Here is a 27,418-nt window from a genome sequence, read left to right as displayed (position 1 = left end):
GAAAGTTAAAAGGAAGGTTGAACTGCTTGAAAATATGTCAGTCTTGGTGGAGAGGAGATATGAGCTGTTTGTTCTCTGTCCCAATAGTGAGAAGGGGAAGGAGCAAAGAGAAGGAGCTGGCTGCTGGTGCTGCAGTGGTTTGTGCAGCTGTCTGTGTGTGTGTGTCTGAAAAGTGATAAAATTACCAGCAACCTGATAAAGGAGTGCGTAGGTGCTGAGCAGGAGCTGGAAGCTGCAGCAGAGGAGGCTGAGGCACTGGTGAGGCCTGGCACAGCCAGCTGGAGCCGTGGTGGAGGCTCCTGTGCCAGCGCTCCTGGTCCAGCAGTGATGAATTGTGAGCAGCCCTCAAAGTGACCCTCCTGCCTTCATGGGAAGTGCTCCAGCTCCTTGCATGCCAGATTCCCTGGCTGCAGCCACACCAGGACTGTGCCACCATTGGCTCTGGGCTCTCGGGGCAGCCTCGCACTGCCCACATCACACTCTGTGCCCACCACATCTAGGGAGGAGGTTAAACAGCATTGCACAAATGGTGGTGATGGGGGATTGGGGAACAGTCACTGATGAAGTGAGAGCACCAGCACAGCACAACTGCTGGGGACAGCCCCCGTCTCTTCCTCTGTGGGGACAGGGGTGTCCCAGCTGATGGGGACACTAACACTGCCTGCCCCATTCTGGGGACCTCTGCACAAGCCTGTCACTTCACTTCTGTTCCTTCTCCCAGAGGAAAACCTCTCTTCCATCACTCTCACAGCTGCTTTGCTTGGCAAACACTCAGCTCCTGTGTCTCAGCTCCTGCTCCAGGTGCTGAGCACAGGGCAGCTCCCGTGTCCTGGCGCTCTCTGTCTTGGTCTCCTTCACCGCCATTCCATGCCAAAGACTCATCTCTGCCCAGGGCTGGGTCACCCTGTGATCCAGCGTTCAGGCTGAGCCACAAGAACAGTCACTGCTCGTGTATCCCACCGAGTCTCTGATCCTCAGCTGTTCGTGTTCCATGGAGTTTCCATATAACACACAGATTAAAGTGATGGATCCAGTCCCAGGTGCTCATTCCCCAGCCCACCTTCCACCTGGGCTGGCACAGGAGCCTGCACTGCCGTGGCTGCACGGGGGGATGCAGAACAGGACAGACAGTGAAAGGGCTTTCTTCAAGTGTGTTAGGAACTCATGAATCCTAACCCCAGCTTTCTTTCATTGCTGTGTGGGAATAATACAATGGTTGATAAGGAAAAAAGCAAAGTGTTCAATGAGCGCTGGTATTGGTGTTTGGGAAGAGGCAAGATGATGTATCTCAGCACAGAATGATGAATTCTTCATATTCCAGCTGTAATTAGGCAGCAAATTAAACAGCAGGTAGGAGATGTGGACATGTTGGAAGCAGCAAGGCTGAATTATTTAATTCAGGAGTTGTAGAAGATGTGGTCAAGGTGAGGATGGTAACAGTGAGTTTTGGGGTGGAGAGGACTTCCACAGAGCTCAGGTTAATGGATTTACGTGTCCACAGGATGAGACTAAAAATGATGGACAGGAAAGGCTGTGAAAACCAGGAACTCCTCTCAGAATCACCTTGTAGGAAGGTTCAATGAGCTCAGTATATTTAACTTGCCGGAGAAAAGGTTAAGCGGTAATTTCAACACCACCTGTAAATACCTGTATTGGAACAGAAATTTGGTGAGAGAGCTTTTTATCAGATAAAATGTACCAGGATGCAGTAACAGTGGCAGAAGGAACACAACTCGGGCCAGAAATGAGGCCCAGATTTCAGCAGTGAAGGCAATTAACCACTGGAACCCTTACCCAGCATCAGTGGCGCGGGCAGCATTCAAGTCAGGCTCAGATTTTGTGGCAGATCCGTCACTGCTGAGGCAGGAGTGGCAGAGGGGCACACCTGTGCTGTGGCTGCTCCCTGCTCCAGGTGTGCCACTGCTGTTCCAGGAGCTGCCTCTCCCTGCAGAGCTCCCCTGCCCTGCCCGTGGAGCTGCTCCTCGTGGGCTGGGGTGCCCAGTGTGGGGCTTGGGGCAGGGCCCAGGCTGGACACAGGCACAGGAGCTGAGCAGTGCCCGGGCTGGCGCTCAGTGCTCTCAGTACAGCGTTTGGGGGCAGCGTCACTGCGGTGCCCAGTGCCAGGCTCCCCCGTTGTTGGGCCCTCTAGGGCTGCACGGGGTTCGGTCACCCTCTAAACCAGAGGTGCATTGGTGTGTTGGCTGCAGAGGCATTGGCTCATCCTGTGTGTCTGGAGCTCTGCCTGGGGAGCTGGGGTGCCCTGGCCAGCCCTGCCCGTGCTGCTGGCACTGCCAGCCCGGGCTCTCAGCTGTCCCTCACACACTGGCACCGAGCAGAGTTTCCTGTCCTGCTGGCTTGTACCCACACCAGTCAGCTCTGCTAGGGGCTGGGGTGTCGCTCACCCACTTGGCATGTGCAGATGTCCAGAGCCGTGCTGTGCAAGGGCAGCCCTAGAGAGGAGGGAGATTCCTGTGTCAGAGCATCTGCGAGGCCCAGTGCGGGCAATGGCTCCTGCTGTGGGCAAGCTGGCACATCCTGATGGCCCTGCCACGGAGCGGGGCTGGGAATCCCCAGCCCCGGTTGGGATCAGGGATTCCACACAGACGCTCGGTGTTGGCAGAGCGGGGAGGAACATCTGTCTGTCTGTCTGTCTGTCTGTCTGTCATCCAAACGACACCTGTCTGTCTGTCACCCAAACAACCCCTGTCCGTCTGTCACCAAAGAACACCTGTCTGTCTGTCTGTCATCCAAACGACACCTGTCTGTCTGTCACCCAAACAACACCTGTCTGTCTGTGTGTCACCCAAAGAACACCTGTCTGTCTGTCACCCAAACAACACCTGTCTGTCTGTCACCAAAGAACACCTGTCTGTCTGTCTGTCACCAAAGAACACCTGTCTGTCTGTCACCCAAAGAACACCTGTCTGTCCATCTGTCTGTCTGTCACCCAAAGAACACCTGTCTGTCCGTCTGTCTGTCTGTCTGTCCGTCTGTCACCCAAAGAACACCTGTCTGTCTGTCACCCAAAGAACACCTGTCTGTCTGTCTGTCATCCAAACAACACCTGTCTGTCTGTCACCCAAACAACACCTGTCTGTCTGTCTGTCACCCAAACAACACCTGTCTGTCTGTCACCCAAAGAACACCTGTCTGTCTGTCTGTCACCCAAACAACACCTGTCTGTCTGTCACCCAAAGAACACCTGTCTGTCTGTCTGTCACCCAAACAACACCTGTCTGTCTGTCACCCAAAGAACACCTGTCTGTCTGTCTGTCACCCAAATAACCTCTGTCTGTCTGTCTGTCCGTCTGTCTGTCCGTCTGTCACCCCAGAACGTGCCCCCCCACGCCTGGGAGCTCTGTGGGTGCTCAGCACGGGGACCAGCTCCCAGGGAGAGCCCAGGGTGATGTCTTTCAAACGGCCCCTCTGCCTCCTGGGGCTCCTGGGTGCTGGGAGCCAGCCCAGGTGTTTGGGCTCATGGAAGCTGTTCAGGAGGGAGGGCACAGCACTGTCCAGGTGACAGCACGCAGTGCTGTGTTTAGAAACCAGCCTGGCAGAGCTCCTGGCTCTGGGCAGGCTCTGGAGCAGCAGCCACAGGGGCTCCCAGGACGGTCACCTTGCAGCTCCGTGGCGTGGGCTGAGCTGTGTCTGCCCAGCAGCAGGGTTCACAGGCAGGCAGCTCTGCCTTGGCTCTCACATCCCTTCAAGGGCCTGCTGCTTTTGGGAGAGGAGGGGTCCCACCAGCTGGGGCTTGTTCAGCCCTGCTCAGGGTCCTGAGCTGCTGCAGCTTTTGGGGAGGCTCTGAGCCCTGTTGAGCTGCAGGCTCCAGCCAGGCTCTAGGGAGCCAGCGTGCTGAGGTGACTCACAATAATCCTGGTTTTATTGGGAATAGATGATGACAGGTTGGCAACAAGTGGCTGAGGGGCAGAGTGACTGATGACTCCTTGGGACACCGCTTGGCAGGCAGTTAATGGCATTAATCTGCACTGTGCTGTTGGCCTCTGCAGTGCCAGAGAACACAGGGTCTGCTCCATGCCAGGGTGGCCTCACCCATCCTGGAGCTCCTCCGTGGCCGCCCTGAGCCACACGGTGACAGTTCCCTGCCCATGCGCAGCAGCAGCAGGGTCCCTCTGCCTGTGAGGGAGCAGCCTGGCACTCCAGGGGACACACCTGCCCTGTGCTTGGCCCTGAGCCCGGGGGGAGCCCAGAAGGGCTCTCCAGCTGGTGCCTCTTCAAAGTTCAGCATAGCCCCTTCCCTGTGCCAAAATTGGTTTCCTCCACACTGTAAGGGCCTGGTAGCAGCACCCAGCATAATGTCACCAGGAAATATCACCGGACCCTGTGTTTTATTTGCCAAATTGCTCTTGAAAATATTAAAGAGATCCTAAAAAGATCCTCAAGTGACTCTGCAAATTATCTCCTTCCTGACTGGTGGTGCTCTTTTGGCTGACTCCCCTTTATCCTGTTCCCTGGGCAGCCTCACCCTAATGAGGAATTCCCAGTTTGCTCTGATCCAGGTGTTTCCCCAAAGCATTTGGGCTGCCACACGTCATGCCATTCTGGTTTTGTGTCATTTTCCATCCAGTGCCACGTTGTCAGCTGGGCTGTACTGAAAAGGCACCATGTGAGAGCACAGGGAGCCATGTGAGTCTCTTTTGGGGTCCCGAGGAGACTGACGGGGAGAGGGGCTTGGGGAGCTGTCAGCAGTTTGGGGTTCAGTCCTGCAGCGCTGGCCCAGAGGCAGGAGGGGTTTGCATGTCCCCTGTCCCTCACCCCATGCACAGGGAGCACACCCACAGCTGCCAGGCTGTCACCTCAAAGGGATGCAACCCTCAGAGCTCTGGCCTTGCTGGAGCCCCCAGCAGCTCCTGGGAGAAGCAGGAGCTGCACAGCACAGGGTCTGTGAGCGAGCATGGCTGGGCTGAGAGGGAGCTCCCCAAGCTGGGTGACTCCAGGCAGCTTGCAGGGGCTGCAGGGGCTGGTGGAAGCTGCTCCTTTCAAAATGGAACCCTGGCATTCGTGGCAGCCTGTGCTGCTCCTCGGAAGTGTGAGGGAAGGGCATGTCCTGCTGGGCTGGGGCTCCTGGCCTGGCTGGGGGAGGGAGCAGGGGTCACATCTGCACTGCCCAGACTCCTGCAGGACTTTCCCCTCTGCAGGGCAAGCTTCTTCCAGGCCCTCTGGTTCTGCTCTCCCTTCTTCACCTTCCTCTGCTCCATGGCTGTGGCCGTAACCAGGGCTGGGGGCACTTGGGGCTTGGTGCTGGCAGACATTGTCTGAGCTCTGAGCATCCCATCCCACCCCGTTATCCCATCCCATCCCGTTATCCCATCCCATCCCATCCCATCCCATCCCATCCCGTTATCCCATCCCATCCCATCCCATCCCATCCCATCCCGTTATCCCAACCCATCCCATCCCATCCCGTTATCCCATCCCATCCCATCCCATCCTGTCCCATCCCGTTATCCCATCCCATCCCATCCCATCCTGTCCCATCCCATCCCATCCCATCCCATCCCATCCCATCCCATCCCATCCCATCCCATCCCGTTATCCCCTCCCATCCCATCCCATCCCATCCCATCCCATCCCGTTACCCCCTCCCATCCCATCCCATCCCATCCCATCCCATCCCATCCCATCCTGTCCCATCCCATCCCATCCCATCCCATCCCATCCCGTTATCCCCTCCCATCCCATCCCATCCCATCCTGTCCCATCCCATCCCATCCTGTCCCATCCCACCCCGTTATCCCATCCCATCCCGTTATCCCATCCCAGCCCCATTGCCAGGCCCGAGCTGATCCCATCCCAGGAGAGCAGCGTTGTCCCTGCCTCAGCAGCAGCAGGCTCCCTCCCACGAGGAGGCAGAGAGGAGATGGATGCAGCAGTCAGGAGCGGAGCGCCAGCTAATTACCCTTCCGAGTGTGTCTTGTAAATTAAGGGCTAATTAGAGGCAAAGTCAGTGTCATGGTTTTACACGTGTTTCTGTGGCGCTGAACAAGGGGAGGGAGGGAGGGGGAACATGCAGCAGCCGGGCTGGAGGCAGGCAGCATGGAGGGGCTCTGCCAGGAGGGTCCTGCAGGCTGGGGAGCACAGGGTGCAGGCCACAGGGCTGGCACGTTGGGGTGCAGGGTCCTGGCAGCTTGGGGAGCACAGGGTGCAGGCCACTGCAGGGTCCTGGCAGCTCAGGTGCAGGGAGACGTGTCCCAGCACGACCTCCATCAGCACTGCTGGCAGGTGGGGGCTGCAGGGGGGCTCACAGGGGAGCCGTGCAGGGCTGTGCATTTTGGTGCAGGATGAGCACGGGGAAGAGGAGGGTGGGAGGTACATGCCGTGCTGTGATGAAGGAGTGGTGGTGATGATGATGGTGATGGTGTTGGTGACGGTGGGTGGCAGCCATGCCTGGTGCAGGGCTGGTGGCCACATCACCCCTCCTTTCAGCACTTGCCTTTCCAGGGGTGTTTGGACTCTTGAGCTGTCCTGTCAGACACTTGGCAGCCCTGGCAATGCTACATATCTAAATAGCAGCACTTGGGTTTTCATGGAAACCGTAAGGACAGAAAATACATTTATGTATGAGCTCTGGGGCTTCACGTGGGGTTCTGTGGGGCTCTGCTCTTGGTAGAGGGTGGCACAGCACAGGGATAGGTTGCCCAGGAAGGTTATGGCATCTCCCTCCTTAGAGATGCTCCACACCCATCAGAAACAGTCCGGGGCCACTGGCTCTGGGGGCTCTGCTTGACCCAGGCCGTACAGGATGATGCCAGGGTTCCCTTCCACCTCAGCCATGCTGGGATCCATGGGAGCCAAGTGCATGTGGTTTCCCACAGGAAGGCAGGTGAGCTGTCCTGGCTGCTCCCACTGAGGACCTGCTCCCACAGGTGTTCCTCTGCTTCCCTGGAAGGCTCCCACTTGCAGCAGCCCCATCAGACCAGTGGTTCCTCACAGCCCAGCCTCATGCTGGCTGCAGGAGCTGTGGGTGTGCAGCACCTGGAGCTGTTCATGCCCTGCCCTGGGCCATGGCCAGGTGGGCTGCCCTGAGAGTCCCAGCTCAGTGTCGGTGCCTCGGGGCAGGGAGGGAGGAGCGGGAGCTTTGTAGCAGGGCCAGGGCCCGTTCTCTCAGCCCTGAGCTCCCAGAGCACTGGCTGTGCAGGGGCTGGAGCAGAATGGCCTGAGGGGAGCTGGGAGGGGGCTGGTGCTGGGCAGGTGCAGAGGGGTCCCTCGGGCAAGTGTCCTCTGGGGCACATTGCCTGCACACTGAACGGGAGGGAGGCTGTGTGCTCACTTCAGAACCATTTGTTTGCTATTCTGGGCATTTTGGGTATTCCTGTAATCCAGGAACACTTGACCCATTTTGCCTCACTGAGTGATCTTGTCCTCTGTGACAGTCTCTAGTCCCAAAATCACTCCTCTCTTGGGGCTTCAGGTTTCTGGGCTCAGATGCAGCAGTTTTGAGCTTGTGGGAAAAGGAGCTTCCACCTGCCACCCCCACCTTACAGACATCTGCTGGTTTCTTTGGTACCCTCCATGTGATTTCACACTCTCTCCCAGTGCCCCCAGCATGGCTGGATTTCCTGCCAGGGACACACAGGAAAGCTGAGAGGTGAAAGTGGCTGCGCTGGTTGTGGGCTGGGTTTGGGTTTGCCAGGGGCCAGAGGCTCTAGTGAAAATCATGACTGTGAGTTCCAGCTGTGGGGAAGCTGTGTGCCAGAATCCCAGCTGTGCATGCCGGGGTGCTGCACTGCAGCCCACTGAGCTGGGCTCCCTCTGGGAGGAGCGGTGTGCTGGGCTCTTCCATCAGCACCTTTGGGGTGATGCACAAGCACCCCTTGGGAGAGGAGAGCCAGGGAGAGCCTGTCCCCGTGTGGAGCCACCCGAGGAGTGTGACATCAGGTACGGGACAGCTTTGCCTTCTCTCCCCCAGTGCCTCCAGGGAGCAGGCTGTCCATGCTCGTGGGCAGCAGTCTGTCCCAAGCAGCAGTCAGTCAGTCAGTCTGTCCATGCTCATGGGCAGCAGTCTGTCCCAAGCAGCAGTCAGTCAGTCAGTCTGTCCATGCTCATGGGCAGCAGTCTGTCCCAAGCAGCAGTCAGTCAGTCAGTCAGTCCGTGCTCCTGGGCAGCAGTCTATCAGTCCATGCTTCCGAGCAGCAGTCAGTCAGTCAGTCAGTCAGTCTGTCTGTCAGTCCGTGCTCCCAGGCAGCAGTCAGTCAGTCCGTGCTCGTGTCTCTCCTGCAGGTGCTCCCCACTCGACCAGCAGCACGTCCCTGCACTCGGAGCGCTCCATCAGCGGCATCAACCTGGTGGGTTTCAGCTCCAAGCCGGACGGGATGCACCAGCGCTCCTACTCTGTCTCCAGTGCCGACCAGTGGAACGAGGCCGTGGCCATCCCCGGCAGCTGCCCCAACCCCTGTGAGTAGCTGCCCCAGCCCCTTCTGGCCTTGTCCCCTCAGCCACAGCCGGGGGAGAGCTCGCTGCGGCCGTGGGGCCGGGCTGAGCTCTGCCCTGCGGCTGTGAGCCCACAGTGTGCTCCTGGGTGTCAGACACAGCCTCGGGCCTCGCTGGGGCTGTCCCCTCGGTGCGGGTCAGCTGGCAGTGTCCCACCGGGGAGGAAGCCGTCCTGCAAGGCATGCAGAAGCTCCAGTCAGGGGCCCCTGCTCTGCAGCAGGATGGCTTGGAGCCCTGTGCTCTGACCTTGCTCTGAGCTCCGTGCTGGGGCGCTGGTGTACGTGCCGCTGCTTTCCCCCATCGCTGCACCTTGCTGGCACCCCCCTGTCCCACATTTCGGGGCAGTTGAAGGAATAGGAGTGATTCCTGTCTCTGGAGCACACACCGAGCACGGCCCACCCCCTCCCCCCACGCTCACTCGCTCTCAGTGATGTTTCAGGACAGTTGAGTGAATTAAAATAATTCATACATTTCCCAACGTAGCCACTTTGCCGAATTGGAAAATAAATGCTTTTGTGCTGCATTCATCACTCCTTCGTTCCTGGCTCTGCCGCCGCACTAAAAAAGCAGTTAAATGCACATCAAGAGTGGAGGAGCCATTTCCATGCCTGCTCGCCCCTTGTAGTTCTCATTAGCGCGGCAGCCGCCCCCCCGCCCGCTCCCAGGGGCTTTCGCAGTTTAAAGGAGCCTCTTTATGATCATTACCGGAGTCCGACTGTGCGGGCGCCATTTGCAGCTGAGGAGGCTCCTCATTTGTAACTGTGAAAAACTATCAATTTCAGCGCGCCTGATGCAGCGGCTCCATCATTGGCCCCATCAGCTCCCTGCTGGAAGCGAATTAATCAGACTGTTACTGCTGATGGGGCAGCGCGGGCGCGGGGAGCGGAAGGGCGCAGCGCTGAGCGGGATGTGCCGCAGCCCGGCCTCGGACAGGGCCGGCCGGAGGCAGCGCTGCGAGGGCCGCGCACGGCTGGGGCTTGTCCGGGCTGGGAACGGTCCCGGGCTGGGCACGGCTGGTGCTTGTCCTGGCCTGGGCAGGGTCCCCAGGCTGGGCAGGGTCCCCCCAGGCGGCGCCCAGCCCGGCCCGGCCATGCGGGAGCTCCGTGCCCGGCGTGCTCGGCAGCAGCAGCAGCAGCTCCGGTGCGCTCATGCAGCGCCGCACGGGGCACTGCCTTGGCACAGTTTTGTGCCGTGAGCCCTCTGGAGAGCAGCTCCTTGCCCCAGTTCCCTCCTGCACCCGGAGCTGCCTGGCACGTCTCAGCCTTCCTCCCCCTGCAGAGCTGGGGGCTGGTGTGGCCGTGCTGCGTGTTGCTCTGCCCTGCCCTGCTCTGCCCTGGATGGCGCAGGACAGCAAGCCAGCCCATGCCCCCATCCCTCTGTCCCCCATCTCACTGCCACCTGTCCTTCTGCCCCCGTCCCTCTGTCCCCTGTCCTTCTGTTCCTGCCCATGGAGGAGCTGTCTGTGCTCACAGCACCTGGATCTATCTGCCTCTTCCGTGCACAGTAACTGAAGACTGAGATGAGAGCTGATCTGCATGGTCTGTTGTAGCAGGAAAAGGAATAATGTTTTTAAACTGAAAGTGGGTGAGTTTAGGCTACATATGAGGAAGAGATGTTTTATTGAGAGGGTGGTGAAGCAGCAGGGTGCCCAGAGCAGCTGTGGCTGCCCCTGGATCCCTGGCAGTGTCCCAGGCCAGGTTGGACAGGGCTTGGAGCAGCCTGAGGCAGTGGAAGGTGTCCCTGCCATGGTGGCACTGGGTGAGCTTTGGTCCTTTTCCACCCAAACCATTCTGTGATTCTGTGCTGCTGCTCTTGCCAGTGACCTGGAGGGATGGGGTGTCATCCCCATGCTCACTGTTGTCCTGCCTGCTGGTGGCGGCTCACCCCCTCTCAGGGGCCACCACCCAAGCCCTGTCAGTGCTGCACAGACTGGGCACCGGGCCAGCTGCTCTGTGTCCCCACAGCACAGGATCCCCAGGCATTCCCCGTCCCTGTTCTGTCCCCACAGCACAGCTGGCAGAACTGGGCTCTCAGTGTGCTAAGGGAGGGGGCACTTGCTGGGGGCAGTGCTTCCCACATGGCTGAGCTGAGCTGAGCAGCCAGCCCTCCCTCCATGGAGGAGCTGAGCTGAGCTGGGGGAGGCTGCCCTGCCCACAGCTGAACCCAGCTCTGCCAGGGCCAGGCTCTCTGCTGTGCTTCCATTCCGCATGGCAGGGCAGGTGAGGAGCTTTCCTGCGCTCAGAGCTGATGTTGGGCACATGGCAAGGCTGTAGGTGCCATCCCAGCTCCTGGGGACAGGCTGCCTGCTCTGGTTGTGCCCTGGAGAGTACATGGAGGAGCAGTGGGATGGGGCCAGGCAGTCATACGAACGTGCTCCAGCACATTCTATATCTGTCCCTTGTGTGGGAGCTCTGCAGCCCACCTGTGGGGTCCCAGGGCCCCCCTAAGGCTGACTGCTTTGGAGAAGGGCCCAGCAGATCCCAGGTGTGCCTGTGAGAGGTTCCCTTGGTGACCTGGGGCTCTGGAAGCCCTTGGGTGGGTCAGAGGGGTTCAGTTGCCCTCCTGGGGAAGGACAGAGTGAGCAATGCCTGATCTAACAGAGAGAGTGTGTTCCGTGTGCTGCCCCCACGCCATTGCCACCCTGTCCCCATCCCATGGGGCCCTGCAAGTGCCCAGCTCTGTGCTGGCTGCTGGGCAGTAAGAGCAGGGACGTGGGTGAGGTTCCCTCAGGAGCTGCCAGGCTCTCAGCAGGCCACAGGAGAGGAGTGCAGAAATGTGCAACCCTGTCACTGAGCCGGGAGCGGGGCAGGGTGCCAGAGGTGTGGGATTGGGCCCGGGGAGCATCCTGGTGAGCAGCTGGGCAGCAGAGGGAGGATGGAGGCACCACGTGTGGCATGGTAGCGCCACGAGAAAGTTCAGGTCCCCTGTGACATATGGCTGGGAGCTGAAGGTGCTTCACACCTGCTCCAAGCACAGTCCTGTAGCAGGATCAGTAATTTATATTTAGAAAACTGGAGTCTGATTTTATTAGATTTATCTGTCTTAATTGTCAAGGGTGCACTATTTCCCCATGGATAAATAGCAGCAGAAACACCCTACTGGTGTGTGTCAGTGAGGAGAAAGCAGAGCTGGGAGGGCTCCAAGGCTGCGGCCTCTCTGAGCTGTGTGAGGGGACACCAGCTGCACCTCGGTCCCTGCTGGGGCAGCTGCTGCCTCTGACCCTCTGCGCCTCTCTCCACCCCACTTCTGGTGTTTGTCAAGACCACCAAGCCCCAAAAACCAGTCTGAGCAAACCAGGATGAGCCAAGGGAGCAGAGGATGGGCTGGGGTGGGAGAAGGGCTTGGCAGGTCCCTGCCATCCCACTGCTGGAGCTGCTGCCCTTGTGCAGTGCTGTGGTTCCTTTCTTAACTCCAGGTGCCACACAACGGGGAAATGGGAAGTCAGGACTTGCTGGGGGACACTGGGCTGTGGCAGAGGGCACAGCAAGCTGCCTAGGGCAGGGGTCCTGGGCGTGGAGCTGCCATCTGTGCCCTGGGCTGGGTGGACACTGGAGAGGCAGGAGTGGATTTAGGAGAGGGTTAACAGTGCAGCGAGGACTCCTGCGCCTCGTTGCCTTCCCCGGAGTCTGCATTTTTATGCTGATTGGAAGCCTGCGCTGTGTGTGCTGCTGAAATTGAATGTCAGGCTTTTGATTTTGTTGCTGGTCTCTAATGAAATTTGACATTTAATGGTGAGTGCAGCGGCAGCGTGTGTGTGTGTGATCGGAGCTTGATTAGCGCACTCTAATTGACAGTAATTAGGCAGCTCCCTGATTGTTTCTAATTCTGCTATTAATTGTAAGGAACAGTATGATTGAGGATAAATTTGGTGCGTTGCTGCTGGGGATGCAGCTTCTTCAGCTCCGTATCGGAAGCCTATTGAGCCCATCACGCTCAGGTTCCTGAGCGTGGCAGCCCCAGTCACCTCGTCTGGCAGAGCAGTGCTGGGAGGGCAGGGCTTGTGCACGGGCCCTGGGGCCCGGCTCTGCCCCGAGAGCCACACCACCTCCTGGGCTGTCCCTGCCCAGAACGCCTCCCAGCCCCGTGAGGGCACTGCCCGAGGGCACTGCTTCCCCAGGGGCACACGCTGGGGACCCCGGGCTGCTGCAGGGGTGCTGCTGCAGGGGTGCTGCTGCAGGGGTGCTGCTGCACGTGTCCGGCTGCGCGGGTGCTGGGGCTGCCCCTGTGGGATCGTTCTGCATGGATCCCAGTGCCAAGGGGGTCCAGCCTGGCTGCCCCTGTGGGATCTGCCAGCCCTCAGCTGCAGCGGGTGTGGGAGTGGCCCTGTGCCATGGGGCTTTGCATGTCCTGCCCTGTCTCATGGGGTTGTGGGGGTCGAGCCAGCCAAGTACCAGGGCTGGCTCCAGAGCGCTTTGGTGTCTCTGGGAGAGGAGTGTCACTGTCCCATGTGCATGACTTGCCTTATTTCTCTCCCCAGCTAACGGTACTGCCGACTCCCTCAGCTCCAGCCCAAACATTTCCAGTGCTGCCAGCCCAAAGCTGGAGCCGCCTCCGTCACCACATGCCAACAGGAAAAAGCATCGCCGGAAAAAGAGCACAGGGACAACTCGGCTGGATGGCCCCAGCACGGCAGCAGAAGGTAGGAAGGGTCTGCCTGGGGCAGCTCTGCTGCTCACAGGGTCCTGGGTGCTCTCTGGGGCCTGGGGCTTGGGGTGCTCGTCATGCAGGGCTCAGCGGTGACCTGGGGCTCAGAGCACTCCTTGTCCCAGCAGCTTGGGCTACCGGCCTCTCTGATCTGCCTTTCCCTCCGTTTCCCACATGTCCTGCACAACCACCATCATGCCTCTGTGTGCTCAGACAGTCACTGGTAATTACAATTGCTAACTGTAGCAGCAGACCTGAGAGTACACCATATGGTTAAGGTGTGCTCTCAGACACTTCCCACTGCAAGGACCTAATTCCATTGACTTGTATATTGTCCAGACTTTCATAATTTAGAAGACCTGTGCTGGGCACCTGCCTCAAGCCAAGGGTCTTTTGGAAGAGCTGGTCTGCTTCAGGGGACCCCTGAAGGCATGTGCATTGCTTTCCCAATGTTCAGAGAACTGATGGGGTTTGTGTTGGGAAATTCTGGTGTCTGTGCTTGCTGAAGAGAGACCCAAAGCTTGACAGGGAGGCTGCAAGGCATGGGGAAGACCCCAGATTTGTCCAGGTGGAGATGAGCCTGGCAGTCCTGTTCTCTAAAGCCTGCATCATGATATAGCTGCTGGAAAAGTGAGATGTGACTTTATTCTTGGTCATCCTGTCCCACAGCACTAAATAAGCTTCTGCAGTGAACCAAAGTAAAGATATAATTCACAGGGAAGGAAGTTTCAGTACAAGTGTTTGAAGCTAACAATTGATGCAAAGCAATCCAGGAAATGTTAGTCTGTACCTGAAGGTGCTGCAGCTGTCCTGGCACCTTGCTCCAAATCACCGGCCTGCCTGCAGTCCAGCAGCCAGGTGTCCCACAGCAGAGCAGCTCAAGTTGTTGTTCTTGGGATCATCGTCTGATGATGTGCAGAGTTGGGCAGCTCTGCTGGGTTTTTTCACTGTTGTAGTTGTCTGCATCTGAAATGCACAAGTCTAAGACAGGCTTCCCCTCTGTGGTGGTGGATTGAGAAACCTTGAGCATCGTTTGAGTCTGTCAAGCTGGTGTCCCATGGATAGCAAGAAGCGTTGCCTGTATTTGCACTTTGTTCTTGGCTCTGTGTGTGTGTCACCTCCTCAGACCCACTGTTGCCCTGCCCAGATTGGTTTGCAGTTCTCAGCCCAATGCTGGGCAAGAGGAGAGGCTCATTCTTTGTATGAATAGTGGGGCAGTGAAGGAGGGCATGGTTTTGCACCCCCACACGTGAGACTGAGAAAGCATGTGCTGAAGTAGTGTGTCCTGCCCTGTAAATGAAATGCCAAGGAAGTTGTAAAGGAGGTCCAAAGCTGTCCTTTGTGATGATTGGGTTTGTGATGTGGACATGAGGGCTCTCAGCTGAGCACAGCAAAGGCCAGGAAGCACAGGACTGGTGTGTCAGTGCTTGCAGAGGAGCTCTGGTCCTGCGGCCGCTCAGCTGATGGAGTGTGGGAGGTGCAGAGGCTGGGACCTGACCTTACACAGAATGGGATGCCATTTCCTAGTGGAAAAGGGAATTGAATGTGGGAACACTTTTATGAAGCAGTAACACGGACTAACCACTGCTTGAAGTCTTAACATTTGATTAGTTCCTTTTGAACAACACATGCGTGCTTGGCAGAATTCCCAGCCCTCTGCTCCCAGATGCACAGGCTAGAGGGCTGTCACCCTTCCTGTGTGCCCAGGACAGGAGTCTTTGAGCAATCCCAGGTTTTCCATCATCTCACAGGCATATTTCTTCAGACACATGGTCGCTCTTTCTGTCCTTCCTGCTTTGGCAGCATCCCTGGAAGGTGGAGTGATGGGGGTGGAGACATGGGGCAAGCATGAGTGCATCAGAGTATTTTTGTTGTTTCCTGCACTGGTCCTTGGCTGTGGTGGTGAGCTGGGCAGAGGTCTGTCTTACCTGAAGTGTCTCAGGTTTATATAGTTAATTTAGAGCCCTATCAGGTGTTTTAGCAATGTAACTTTTTCCTACAGTGTGCATTCCTGGGCATTTTTCAACACAGAACTTCATTTACCAGTGTCAGTTGCCAAACTTCATCCGTCACTGCACAGACCTTGCACGCTGTGGATCCTCGTGCTGCCAGAACCTCTGGCACCAGTACTGGGAGCAGGAGGAGCCCCCAGTGTGTGCTCTGCAGTGCTGCTGGTGCCACCGTGCTGGCAGCAGGCGGCTGAGCCGCTCTGGGGCTGAGGGGGCACCCGTGACCCACAGGCACACAGGCAGCCCATCCTCCAGTGCTGCAGTGGAAGGGAGTGAGCACCACGGGAGGGCAAGAGAGCACAGCACAGCAGAGGGGGCACCCGTGACCCACAGGCACACAGGCAGCCCATCCTCCAGTGCTGCAGTGGAAGGAGCAGTGCAAGCACCATGGCAGAGTGAGGGGAGCGCAGCACAGCACAGCACAACCCACAGGCACACAGGCAGCCCATCCTCCATGTCTCCAGTGTGAAGCCAGGCTGTCCAGGCCCCTGTGTCCTTCTCCAGAGGGGAGTGGGTGCAGCCCCTACCCACTCAGTGCTGCTGGGGCAGAGCTGGCACAACCAGCTGCTCCTAGACCTGTGCTGGGCCACAGTGCTGCCATGGGCTGCTGCAGGGTGGGTGTCTGGCTTCTGGTCAGCTATTGACAAACTGAACTCACATTTCTTTTTTAACAGTATATTGGAAAATTGATCCAATTGCAAAATTGGAGCTCCAGAGGCTGGGTCAGTTCTGTCGTGCTCCCAGTTTGCCCTGCATCAACAGGACCTGCTGCTGTGGGCAGCGTCTGTGCCAGCAGAACCATGCTCTAAGTCCACGGGAGCAGCCACTGTTGCTGCACTTTGAGCTTCCCAGCTTGCTTTTGGCCAGTGCCAGCAGCAATGAGCTGTGTGCCCCATTTTGGCATGAGGGGGACATCCTCAAGAGAGGACCATGTGCATCCCTGTGCTCAGTATGAATTATGGAGCTGGGTCACACATCCTTTCCGTTCCCCCCTGCCACGTGCCTGCTGCACAGCTCGTGCCCTGGTGCCTTTGGGATTGATGTGGTTGGTCTCTCTCCTGCTCTGAACTCCGGGACTGTTCCAAGATCTGATGCAGCTCTGGACACTGTGGTAGCTCATCAGCAAGACCAGCAGGGCAAAGGCAGAGGAGTGAGTGACTCTGGGACTGGTGTTCAGGTGCCACCCATGATGGGTCACTGTCCTGCATGCCAATCAGAGCCTGGCAACAAGCATGAGGAGATGCTGAACCAATGTCTGAATGGTCCAGCTGTGAACCCTGGGCTGAGCATTGCCCCACACCATGGGCATGGCCAGTGGATTGTGTCGTGGACTGGTGTCCATAAGTATGACTGATACTCCCTTGAATCTTTTTTAGCTGCTTTGAACAGTTATGGCAGTTTTTTTCAGAGCAGGGTAATTTGAGGTTTTTGCTTCTGCATAGTCAGCATGGTGAAAGTGTGAAATTGCTGTGCCAGGAGCGGGCTGTTGGGCCCTGTGGCAGAGCTGCCATCCCGTGTGGCTGAGCTGCTGTCCCCTCGTGGTGCTCGTCCCTCTGTGGAGGGTTCAGTGTCCTGGCAGGAGCGTGGGGACAGCCCAGTGAGCAGCCCTGCTTTCTGTTAGCTCACTCAGTGTGGCTGTATTGGTGTGGGGAGTGCTGCGGAGGGACACCCCCAAACTCCCCACTCTCCGGGAGCTGCAGGGGCCAGGCAGGGTGTCAGGCTCGGCCTCGGTGACAGCGTCCCTGCGGTCCCTGGGCAGCAGCAGCCCCGGGGCTATGGAGGGAGCAGGGTTGGGCTGTGCTCGGGCTGCCTGCACCTGCCTCCCCCCGCCCCATGCCGGGAGCGAGGCACGAGCAGCTCAGGTTAGCATCCTGGGAAAGTTGGTGAGGTCTGGGGATAAATTGCCATCAGTTTATCTCATTTAGGAGGTAATCAGAGCCAGGGACGTGCAGAGCAATTGAATCTTAGTTGTTCTGAAGTATCATAAATCAAACGAGCTGTTGCTTTTTTACATGGGCTCATGTTAAAGAGAGCTCTGTGTCAGGCTGCCAGGGAGCATCCGCAAACTATGGCAGGCGTGGGATTGGGCTGCTGGAGATGTCACCGAGCTGGGGAGTGCAGCTCGGGCTGTCAGGGAGCACCCACAGGCTGGCAAACGCGTGTCAGGCTGTCAGGGGACGGAGATGCTCATCCCCTGGTGTAGGTGCAGTGTCGTCCTGCAAGGACCATTGGGAAAGTCTGCTCTTATCAGAGCCCAGCACGGCTCTGTGGCCAGGAGTGCCCTGTCCTGGCGTGGAGCAGCCCACAGCCCCCTGCAGCCCCTCTCCTGTTTGCCTGGACGCTGGCCCCCTGTTGGTGCTCCCGGGAGGGCCCAAGAGCCAGCAGACACGGCTGAGGGCAGCGGCACCTTTGCGACGCTCCCTGCTCCACTCTCCCCATGGCTGCCAGAGCTCCGGGGATAATGAACTTCTCATGTGCTTAAAGAGTGATGCAGGGTGCATGGCGAGAAGCTGACAGCCCCTTAATGTGCTTCTCAGTGGCGGCCAAACGACGCGGTTTTGTCTTTGTTTTTTAGTTTTAAAACCCACAGGAAATTGATGGCCAGTAAAGAGTTGTGTTGGGGCGATGTGCGTGATTAATGCCAACTGTCAGGGGCTGTCGAGGCCCATCGTGGCAAGGCAGGAGTGTGAGGCTGAGCCGTGCTCACCAGATTGCTGGGGATTCCAGCTGCTATCGCTCAGCTCCCGCCGGCCCCACACAGCTTTGTCACCCGCGCTTCCTTCCACCAAGCCTCTTAATTCAGTGCTAACAAGTCACTCCAGCTCATTACGGACCTTGAAGCTCCCTACTCAGTCCTGGCGGGAGGGAGGCAGCCTGTGCTGGGCATTCTGTGGTTCATCTGGTCCCCTGTCTCCATCAGGTCCCACCCCTTCAGTCTGTGGTTCCTGGGGACCTTACACAGCTCCGTTACCCCTATGAGGGACCCTCAGTGCACACCCTGACCCTGCCACAAGCCACTGCTCACACCATGAAGCCCATGCTGTCTGTGCCCTCCCTCCTGTGACCTGCCTCCCTGACACCTGCACACATCCCCGGCCCTTCAGCCACCCCCAGGCCTGTGCCCCCTGTGCACACACTGCACCCCACATTGCATCCTCCCTGCCACGTACACAGAAACGACACTGTTGGACCCTTGCGTGACCCCCTGCACACCCCTGTGCGCCTGTGGTGTCCCTTGGAGCACCTGCTCCTCCTGACACCCTGTCCCTCCCCGCACACGTTTGTGACCCCACCGTATGCTCCTGGCCCAGCTCAGTGTGCCCCTCCGCGCTCGCGTCCCCGCTGCTGCCGCCCCCAGCCCCACGCCATCCCCGGGGCACTCCGGGCCCTGGGGGCTCTGCACGGCGCTGCTCCTGCTGCGCGCTCCCGGCGCCTGTCCCCGCCGAGGGCCTGTCCCTGTCGCACTAATACAGGTTGGGAATATTGGGTTTAATGATCTGCAAAATGAGGAGGTAGCGAGCTGACATTTACGAATGGTGCTGCATCCTTCTCTTCCCAGACGCCTGCTAATTTGTTGATATCCCAAACACCTCATAATGATATGGTACAGTCACAGCTTGCAAACAAGCACCCGAGGCCAGGGGCTGCCGGCTGCCCTGCTCCAGGACCCTTCCACAGGCTTGGCATCCAGAGAGCAGAGCTGCGGGCCAGCGTCTCCCTGCATGTCTGACAGGACCTGCCCTGGTTCCTGCCGTGTGCCCCACATGCTGGAGGCGTGCCCCCACCCCTCCCTGCGTCCCCTCCCTCCAGGGAATCTGGAGGCACTTCTGCTATGCCAGCGCAAAGCGGGAGAAGGGGTGGGAGTGGGAGAAGGACGGCATGCAGGGAGAGGCTGGATGTGACGGGGAGATGGTGAAGAGCAGAGGTGACAGAGGAAATTTCTGCTTCAGGAGTGGGGCTCAGTGGCAGCTCTGCTTGCTGTGTTGCTGATGTTGAGTGGAATCCTGTTCCTCTCTGCTGGATCTGTCGGGTTGCAGGGAAGGTGTCCTGCACTGTCCTGCTCCCATCTGCTCAGGAAGGAGCCTGCTGGGAAGCTGTCTGGCATGGAAGGCTCTTTGCCTGGTGTGCTGGGATGGAGATGCTCCTGCCATCCCCTGTGCTGAACTCTCCCTTCCCACGAGGGAAGAAAGTGCTGCCCTGGGCCTTTGGGCTGGCGTGGGGGAGCTCTCCCCAGTGCCCTGTGTAGAGAGGGAATTGCTGTGCCATGTCCAAATGCTGGGAGCGCAGTCCTGCTGCACTTGATGCAGACCAGAGGGACACTGCTCCGTCCTCTGTCCTCATAGAGCTGCTTCGTATCCTGGTGCTTCTGGGGCAGGGGAGCAGCCCCCCTTATTGCTGCCTGTGCTCTGAGAGTGCTGCCCCAAGCTGTGTGGGGGCATCTGGGCTAGGGGGGAGGCATGGGCCCAGCCTGTCCCACGCTGCCTGCGTGCACCCCACAGAGAAGCAGGGTGTCCGTGGGAGTGCAGGGGGGAATTGCTGCTCCCGTGGCTCCACGTCGGGGTCCCTACAGGAGGCTCTCTGGGCTGGGCACCAGCGCAGGGTGTAGCCAGCACCCTTTGCAGAGCAGGGCCAAGCTCTGCCCCAGCCCTGTATCAAAGCTGAGGTGTTTTTAGCTCCCCAGTGTACCCCTTGTGCTCAGAGCTGTACTTCCCTGCACTCAGAGCTTAGAGAGGGGGCTTGGCATGAGCTGTGAAGGCAGCACTCTGTTTCACTGCAGCTCCCCTTCCTTTTCCTCTCTGGCATCCCACAGGTGTCAGTGGGACACGCTGTTCCACTGGGCACCCTCGCCCCAGGGCTGCCTTGAGCAGCAGGTGCAGGCTCCCTTGCATCCTGGTGGGCAGTGCATACCCTCCTGCTGTCCCTTTGGTCTCGCACAGGATGTCTCCATCCCTCGTTCCTGGCAGCCCCGTGGTGCTGCCCCAGGGCTGGGGTGCTGGCAGAGGGAGGGAGCCTGCCCTGGGCTGCTCCTGTCCCTGCCGGCCCTGCCCATGCTGCTGGCTGCCGCTGGGCTCTGGGTGCCTCGGGGCCCTGCTGTCCGGCCATGCCCTCCTAATCCCGCTCCTGCTCAGAGCCCTGCTTCTGGGGCAGTGTTGGCAGGGGGTCGTGGGGTTAACACCCATTAGCAGAGCCGGCTCACACCACTCTGCTCAGCAACTCTTCACAGAGCTCAGTCTTTAAAACATCATCAAAAAATCATCAAGAGAGAGAGAGAGGCAGCGCATTCATTTCCACTGCCCACTAATTCTAATGGATCTGGTGTAATGGGCTCCCACCAGCACACTGGGGCAGCTGCAGGGCTGGGGGCTCTGCCATGGTGGGGCTGGGGGCTCTGCCATTGCAGGGCTGAGGGCTCTGCTATCGCGGGGCTGGGGGCTCTGCCATGGTGGGGCTGGGGGCTCTGCCATCCCAGGGCAGGGGGCTCTGCCATCCCGGGGCTGGGGCTCTGCCATCCCGGGGCTGGGGGCTCTGCCATCCCAGGGCTGGGGGCTCTGCCATCACGGGGCTGGGGGCTCTGCCATCCTGGGGGCTCTGCCATTGCAGGGCTGGGGGCTCTGCTATCGCGGGGCTGGGGGCTCTGCCATGGTGGGGCTGGGGGCTCTGCCATCCCAGGGCAGGGGGCTCTGCCATCCCGGGGCTGGGGCTCTGCCATCCCAGGGCTGGGGGCTCTGCCATGGTGGGGCTGGGGGCTCTGCCATCACGGGGCTGGGGGCTCTGCCATCCTGGGGGCTCTGCCATTGCAGGGCTGGGGGCTCTGCTATCGCGGGGCTGGGGGCTCTGCCATGGCGGGGCTGGGGGCTCTGCCATGGTGGGGCTGGGGGCTCTGCCATTGCAGGGCTGGGGGCTCTGCTATCGCGGGGCTGGGGGCTCTGCCATGGTGGGGCTGGGGGCTCTGCCATTGCAGGGCTGAGGGCTCTGCCATGGCGGGGCTGGGGGCTCTGCCATGGTGGGGCTGGGGGCTCTGCCATTGCAGGGCTGGGGGCTCTGCTATCGCGGGGCTGGGGGCTCTGCCATGGTGGGGCTGGGGGCTCTGCTATCGCGGGGCTGGGGGCTCTGCCATGGTGGGGCTGGGGGCTCTGCCATTGCAGGGCTGGGGGCTCTGCTATCGCGGGGCTGGGGGCTCTGCCATGGTGGGGCTGGGGGCTCTGCCATTGCAGGGCTGAGGGCTCTGCCATGGCGGGGCTGGGGGCTCTGCCATGGTGGGGCTGGGGGCTCTGCCATTGCAGGGCTGAGGGCTCTGCTATCGCGGGGCTGGGGGCTCTGCCATGGTGGGGCTGGGGGCTCTGCCATCGAGGGGCAGGGGGCTCTGCCAACCCGGGGTTAGGGGCTCTGCCATGGCGGGGCTGGGGGCTCTGCCATGGCAGGGCTGGGGGCCAGGCTCTGCCATCTGCCCCCGGGCAGCCGCTCACTCAGAGGCAGCTGGGAAGGGCTCCCTGCTCCTGCACGAGTGGCTTCCTCTGAGGTCTGAGCCCAGTCAGGCTGGAGCTGGCAAGCGCTGGCACTTCTCTCGCCTCCAGGAAGGAGCTTGTGCCCATGTGTGGGGCAGGAGAGGGAGTTCTGCCAGTTCTGCTTCAGCAGGGGTAGTCTAAACCCTTCTGTTTATGTCATCTGCTTGGTGCCTCCCTGTCATCCAGCCAGAAATGGCCCTGCAACATTGGAAACCTGTACCTCTCCCCAGAAGAAGCTGAGAATACCCAGTGCTTTCCCTAAAACAGCTGATTCAACTTGTATGGGTGCCCTGAGTAGCTCGGGAACTGGTCCTAGACCATGCCAGGAGGTGGGTGTGCACAGCGTTCAAAGCTGCTGCAAGTCCTTGATTCCCTTCCCAACTCTGCTGGTCCTCCTGTGTGAATCCTGCAGGGTGTGACCGTGCAGTGCCACGCTCTTCTGTCATAGTCATGCTGTGCTGAGGCCTCCAGAGAGATCCAGCCCCATAGTGCTGTCCTACACTCTGAGGTGGGGAATTGCCCACAGCACAGCAGAAAAGCTGTGGTCCTTTGTTAGCTCTTCCTGGGCTCCGAGAGCAACAGGGCCTTTGTCTGGCATGAAGCTGGAATCCAGGAGGCACAAAGCAGGAGGGGAACGGAGGTCCTGCGTCTTGCAGAGCTGGCGCCAGGGCTTTGGTTGGCCTGGGACTGCTCCCAGGGCTGGCACTGGGCAGCCCCAGGGCTCTGGAACGTCCCTCAGCTGTGACAGCAGCAAAGTCTGTCCGAGTCAGGTTGGAGCCCCAGAAATCTCTCACCCGGAAGGAGGGAAGCTCCTGCCCTGCTGTGAATGTCCTGAGCAGAGTGATGGGAGCGTGGTGCCTCAAGGAGCAGCAGTGACCCCCACACCAGAGCCCTGGGCAGGCAGGGCTGACATCTGCTTCCCTGGGAAGCGTGCAGGTGCAGGAAGGCTGGGGCTGGGATTCCTGCCTGTCTGCTTGGTGGGGAGGTGCTGGGCAAACAGGAACAGGGAAGATGGAGCTGTGTGAGCCCTCAGCAGGAGCCCTCGCTGTGTCCTGCTGACTGTGATGTCCTCGTCCTGCTGTGCAGGAGTGGCTCAGCAGCAGGAGGAGGACTCCAAGTGCACCCAGTGCTTCCCCAGTCCAGGCAGCTGGCTTGGGCTCAGCAGCACAGCAGCAGCCACAGGGGGCTCAGACCAAGGCAGGGCGAGGTTTGAGAACAGGGCCTGTTGTCATGTGTCAGGGTCCCCCAGGAGCGCTGTCGGCAGATGCTCCCTGCAGCACCTGGCCAGCCTCTGCCCAGGGAGCTGCTGCTCATTGCTGGGGCTGGGAGTGCTCAGCAGCCCTGGGGCTGTGGGGGGATGCTCCTGGCTCCCCTGCCCTCTGGAGGCTCCCTGCCCATGCTGGGCTCTGGCAGCACTCACAGAGACTGGTGCCAGCAAGCAAAGGAGGCAATGCCTGTTAGCCTGGCTGTTGCCTGGTTATTTCCTCTCCCAGTATTCACAGGCTGGCAGCTGTATATTTTCCAAGAATCTTGTTCTTGAGCTGGGACTTGATGTCTGTGGGGTCTCTGCTGTGGCTGAGAGCTGGAGGAAAGTGTTGGACAAGTGGGATGTCCCAGTTACAGCTGTGCATCACAGAGGGGAGAGTCCAGCAGCGCGGCTAGCTACCCTCTCCCTGCAGTCTGTCATCCTCCTGAGGGCTCAGTCTCTCATTCCAGCAGGACACACACAGCTGCAGACATCTTTCCCCAGAGGAGGAGTCCCAGGCTGATTTAGGGTGAAATGAGTAAAAGAGCCTTGCCTTCCTATCTGGGAAGGACAAGCCAAGCCCTCATGCTGGAGTCATTCGTTCCTCTCCAGGCCAGGATGGCGTGGAGACCCAGCCTTGTGCTCCTGCACCAGTTCACGAGCACTGGTGGTCCCCAGGCCTGGTGCTTGTCCGTGCAGGTGCTGACCACGAGCCTGGAGCAAGGGCTGTGCACTCCCATCGTGCCCAACGGACCTGGCTCTCCTGAGGAGGCTTCCCAGGGCTGCACCGTGTTCTGGGGATGTTTGTGGACACAGCCTGGCTCAGGTGGGCCCAGGAGGCCCCGCAGTAGCTGAGGGTGGCCGTGCCCTTGGTGGGACACAGCCAGGGGCCTCTGCAGCCAGTCACTGTGGGCTGTGCAGCTCCTCAGTGCCTGCCTTTCTGCTGCTCCCCTGTGCAGTGAGAGCCTTCTGTGCGGCAGAGAAGTCAGGGAGAGGAGGGGGATCTCCCTCAAACCCCTCCAGACTCCCCTGCTCACCTCCCCACGTCATGCCCGGTGTGCACAGGCCCTGCCAGGCTTGAGGCCAGCGCAGCTCTGCCTCGATGTGGGCCAGAGGCCCCTCGGCCTCCACGCTGTCTCTGGAGCTGAGCAGTTGACTCCCTGCTTTTAATAGAGAGCTGGGAAGGCACATTATGGAGATGAGGGTGTTATTTGCATAACGCTAATTAGGTAATTACAAATCATTTTGCTATGAGCTGAAGCGTGTGCTGTGACATAACGTTTATTAGTCATTCCATTCAGGCCCCGCTTAGTTAAGTCATTTACTGCACTAACTACTGAAGTTGGCAATAAAAGGTAAATGCTGGTGCTGGGTGTGAGGCTGACACGACACCCCATGAACTGTGCCCGTGGGGGGCCGTGTGAGGCAGAGCCAGGCTGACAGGTGTCAGCAGGGCAGAACACCTCGTAAGCCTTGGTGAGGAGCTGCCGCTGCACAGGCTCCTCTTCCTGGCCTCTCGCTCCGTGTGCAGGGCCTGTCCAGGGCAGGCACTGAGCCCTGGCACTGGGGCTGGCTGCAGGCACCGGCCCCGTGGAGGAGCCGATTGCACTGCTCCAGAGGTTAGCAGCTTTCTCTGAGGGTGGGACACAGGGCAGGGAGAGCTCCACAAGCCAGTGGAGCTGTGAGGTGCAGGGCTGGCACAGAGCTCTCATTCTTCTCTGCAGGAGGAGACAGGGACTTGCCTGTCCCAGCCTGCTGGGCTCTGCTGCTCCCTCAACTCTGCCATGTGCGATGGCAGGATATGTCCCATGGCAGACCTCCTCCTTCCCAGTCTCACGTTAGGCACGCCTTTCTCTTCCAGAACCAGATGAGCCATTTGAGTTCATTATCGTGTCACTGACGGGCCAGACGTGGCTCTTTGAAGCCTCAACGTCAGAGGAGCGGGAGCTCTGGGTACAGGCCATTGAGAGCCAGATCCTGGCCAGCCTGCAGGGCTGTGAGAGCAGCAAAAACAAGGTAAGAGGTCTTGGCCAGCTTCTGTTCTGTCTTCTCTGGCATCTGCTTTGCTACATTCCTCCATGTCCCACACTGGCCTGTCTGTCCATGCGGAATCCTGTGGGATCCCTCTCCTCCCAGTGGGAGTTCAGTCCTGTCCCTGGGACTGTGCAGTTCCCTTGGGTTTCTTGTCACCTCTTCCCTCCCTGGCTCTGGCCCCACAGAGTACTCTTCAGCCCATGTGGCTGGATCCTGCATGGTTCATTCCCTCCCTGGGCATTTCTGCCCTTCCTCCCCACTTTGGCCCGCTGTCCCCTGCTCCTCTGGCCCTCCAGCCCCTGTTGTCAGAGCTGCCATGCTGGCCAGCCTGCTGGAGCGTGGTGTGGCGTGGCAGGAGGGGTGCAGGGTGCGGGTAGGGGGGCTGGCCTGCAGTGAAGGGCCGTGTGGGGTTCTTTGCAGGCTCGGCTGGGCAGCCAGGGCGACGCGCAGGCCATGCAGGCCGTCCGCACGGCGCGCGGGAACAGCTTCTGCGTGGACTGCGACGCTCCCAGTAAGAGATGGCACCCTGGGCGGGGGGCTCACGCAGGAGGGGAGGGGAGGGGAGGGGAGGGGAGGGGAGGGGAGGGGAGGGGAGGGGAGGGGAGGGGAGGGGAGGGGAGGGGAGGGGAGGGGAGGGGAGGGGAGGGGAGGGGAGGGGAGGGGGCTCCAGGCACCAGGCACCCCCTGTCTCAGCCCAGAGACACCTGCTCTGTGTGTCTGTCCTGCCCTGTCCTGCAGTGGAGCTGCTCCTCGGGGTGGGGTACAGCCCTCACTGCCACCCTGTGACCCCTCCCGGGCCAGCCTGAGGGCCTGGCCTCTCCAGGGACACCCAGCTGGGACGGACTCTGCTGGGCAGGTGCCTGCTGATATGAGTCTGAGCCGCAGAAGACGGGCTGGTGAGTCTGGGCAGGTTATTAACACTGATCCTGCTGCCCTCAGATCCGGACTGGGCCAGCCTGAACCTGGGTGCTCTCATGTGCATCGAGTGCTCCGGGATCCACCGCAACCTGGGCACCCACCTGTCCCGTGTGCGCTCCCTGGACCTGGATGACTGGCCTAGCGAGCTTCTCATGGTCATGACGGCCATCGGCAACGCCCTCGCAAACGCTGTCTGGGAGGGAATGGTGGAGGGCTACCCCAAGCCCACGCCTGAGAGCAGTCGGTAAGGGAGGTGGTGAACCCAGAGATGCTTCTTGGGAACCGCACAGAAGGTGACACTGCAGGGGTTGGGAGCAGCCATTGGGGCAGGCAGGATTCCTCAGATGCCCCAGTGTGGGGCTCCTGCCTGCCCGTGAGGCACTGGCCACCCTCTCCTGCCACCCTGGCGGGGCACTGGGGCTCCACGGCAGCCGTGCCGTGGCTCCGAGAGCTGAGGCCGGCTGCGAAGCCGAAGGGGTTAAGAGAGATGGCTTGGCGGCGTGGTGCGGGTCCCCAGGGCCCGTCCCTTTCAGCCCTTGTCTGTGCCGATCGCCGCCGCTCTCCTGTCACTCAGGCCGACAAGAGCCCATTCTGCGCTTATCAGCGCCGGGGCGCGGGTCAGGCCCGCCGGCAGCGCGCATGCGCGCCGCGCCATTGATGGCCGCCCGCCAGCCGCAGATGGAGAGAATGGCAGCAGATAGCGGGGCACGGCGCGCATCGATCCGCCGCCCCGGCGGGACGGACGCGGACACAGCCTTTGTCTGCACCGGCCGGGACGGCGGCAGCGATAAGGTGTCTCCCGTGGCACTGGGCTGGCGTGTGCAGCGCTGGCCTTTTCCTGCCGCTGGCCGTGGCCCGTGCACAGGCCTGGGGCAGGGACGGTCCCCGAGCTGCCCCACACGGGCCCACAGCACCGGGGGTGAGGGGCTGCAGCCGGAGCTGCACACGGACAGCTGCGGGGCTGGCTGCAGAACACTGCTGCTGCTGTGCATGCATGGCTGCAAGCACACCGTGTCCGTAGGGAGCTGAAGGAGGGGCACGGAGTGTCGGGAAGGTGTCCAGAGTGGGATGACAGAGCCTCGGTGGCAGCTGTGGGCACAGGGGCACGGCAGGGGCTAGGCAGAACATACCTGGGTGTGACAGATGTTCAGTGCTCACACAAGTATGTTCTCACGGCAGTGCTGATACTCGTGTCCTTTTGTGCATGGGGCCCAGGCAAACTGTCTCAACTGTGACTGTGACAATGTCCTGTCTGGCAGGGAGGAGAAGGAGCGCTGGATCCGGGCTAAGTATGAGCAGAAGCTCTTTCTGGCTCCTCTGCCCCAGTCTGACATCCCGCTGGGGCAGCAGCTGCTGCGGGCTGTGGTGGAGGATGACCTGCGGCTCGTGGTGACACTCCTGGCCCATGGCACCAAGGAGGAAGTGAACGAGACCTACGGAGACGGAGACGGGCGCACAGCGCTGCATCTCTCTTGCGCAATGGCCAATGTGGTCTTCACACAGCTGCTCATCTGGGTAAGGCAGAACCCGCACCTCCACCACAGTGCTTCTGGTGCTATCCCAGTGCTTCCCCACCTCCCTGCTACCTTTATCCATCCTGCTTCCGTGGTTTC

At 59.9% G+C, this 27,418-nt stretch overlaps 1 protein-coding gene across 4 annotated transcripts in view; it reads left to right on the top strand.

The window, feature by feature from the left end:
• Positions 1-27,418, top strand: part of AGAP3 (ArfGAP with GTPase domain, ankyrin repeat and PH domain 3) — a 111,883-nt gene that overhangs the window by 82,019 nt on the left and 2,446 nt on the right. For all 4 annotated transcript variants that reach the window (XR_010028685.1, XM_063163157.1, XM_063163068.1 and 1 more), the window contains exons 12-17: positions 8,239-8,412; positions 12,926-13,087; positions 24,715-24,869; positions 25,308-25,398; positions 25,827-26,049; positions 27,065-27,320. Coding sequence is in view for 3 of the 4 variants with exons in the window: in XM_063163157.1 (XP_063019227.1) it covers positions 8,239-8,412; positions 12,926-13,087; positions 24,715-24,869; positions 25,308-25,398; positions 25,827-26,049; positions 27,065-27,320 (1,061 nt within the window). In the remaining variant the exon portion in view is untranslated. The remainder of the gene's footprint in view (positions 1-8,238; positions 8,413-12,925; positions 13,088-24,714; positions 24,870-25,307; positions 25,399-25,826; positions 26,050-27,064; positions 27,321-27,418) is intronic.

This window comes from Melospiza melodia, chromosome 1 (assembly GCF_035770615.1).
Source record: "Melospiza melodia melodia isolate bMelMel2 chromosome 1, bMelMel2.pri, whole genome shotgun sequence".
Lineage (NCBI taxonomy): Eukaryota > Metazoa > Chordata > Aves > Passeriformes > Passerellidae > Melospiza > Melospiza melodia.
Note: the sequence above shows the minus strand (reverse complement) of the source record. Positions and strands in the feature narration are given on the sequence as shown.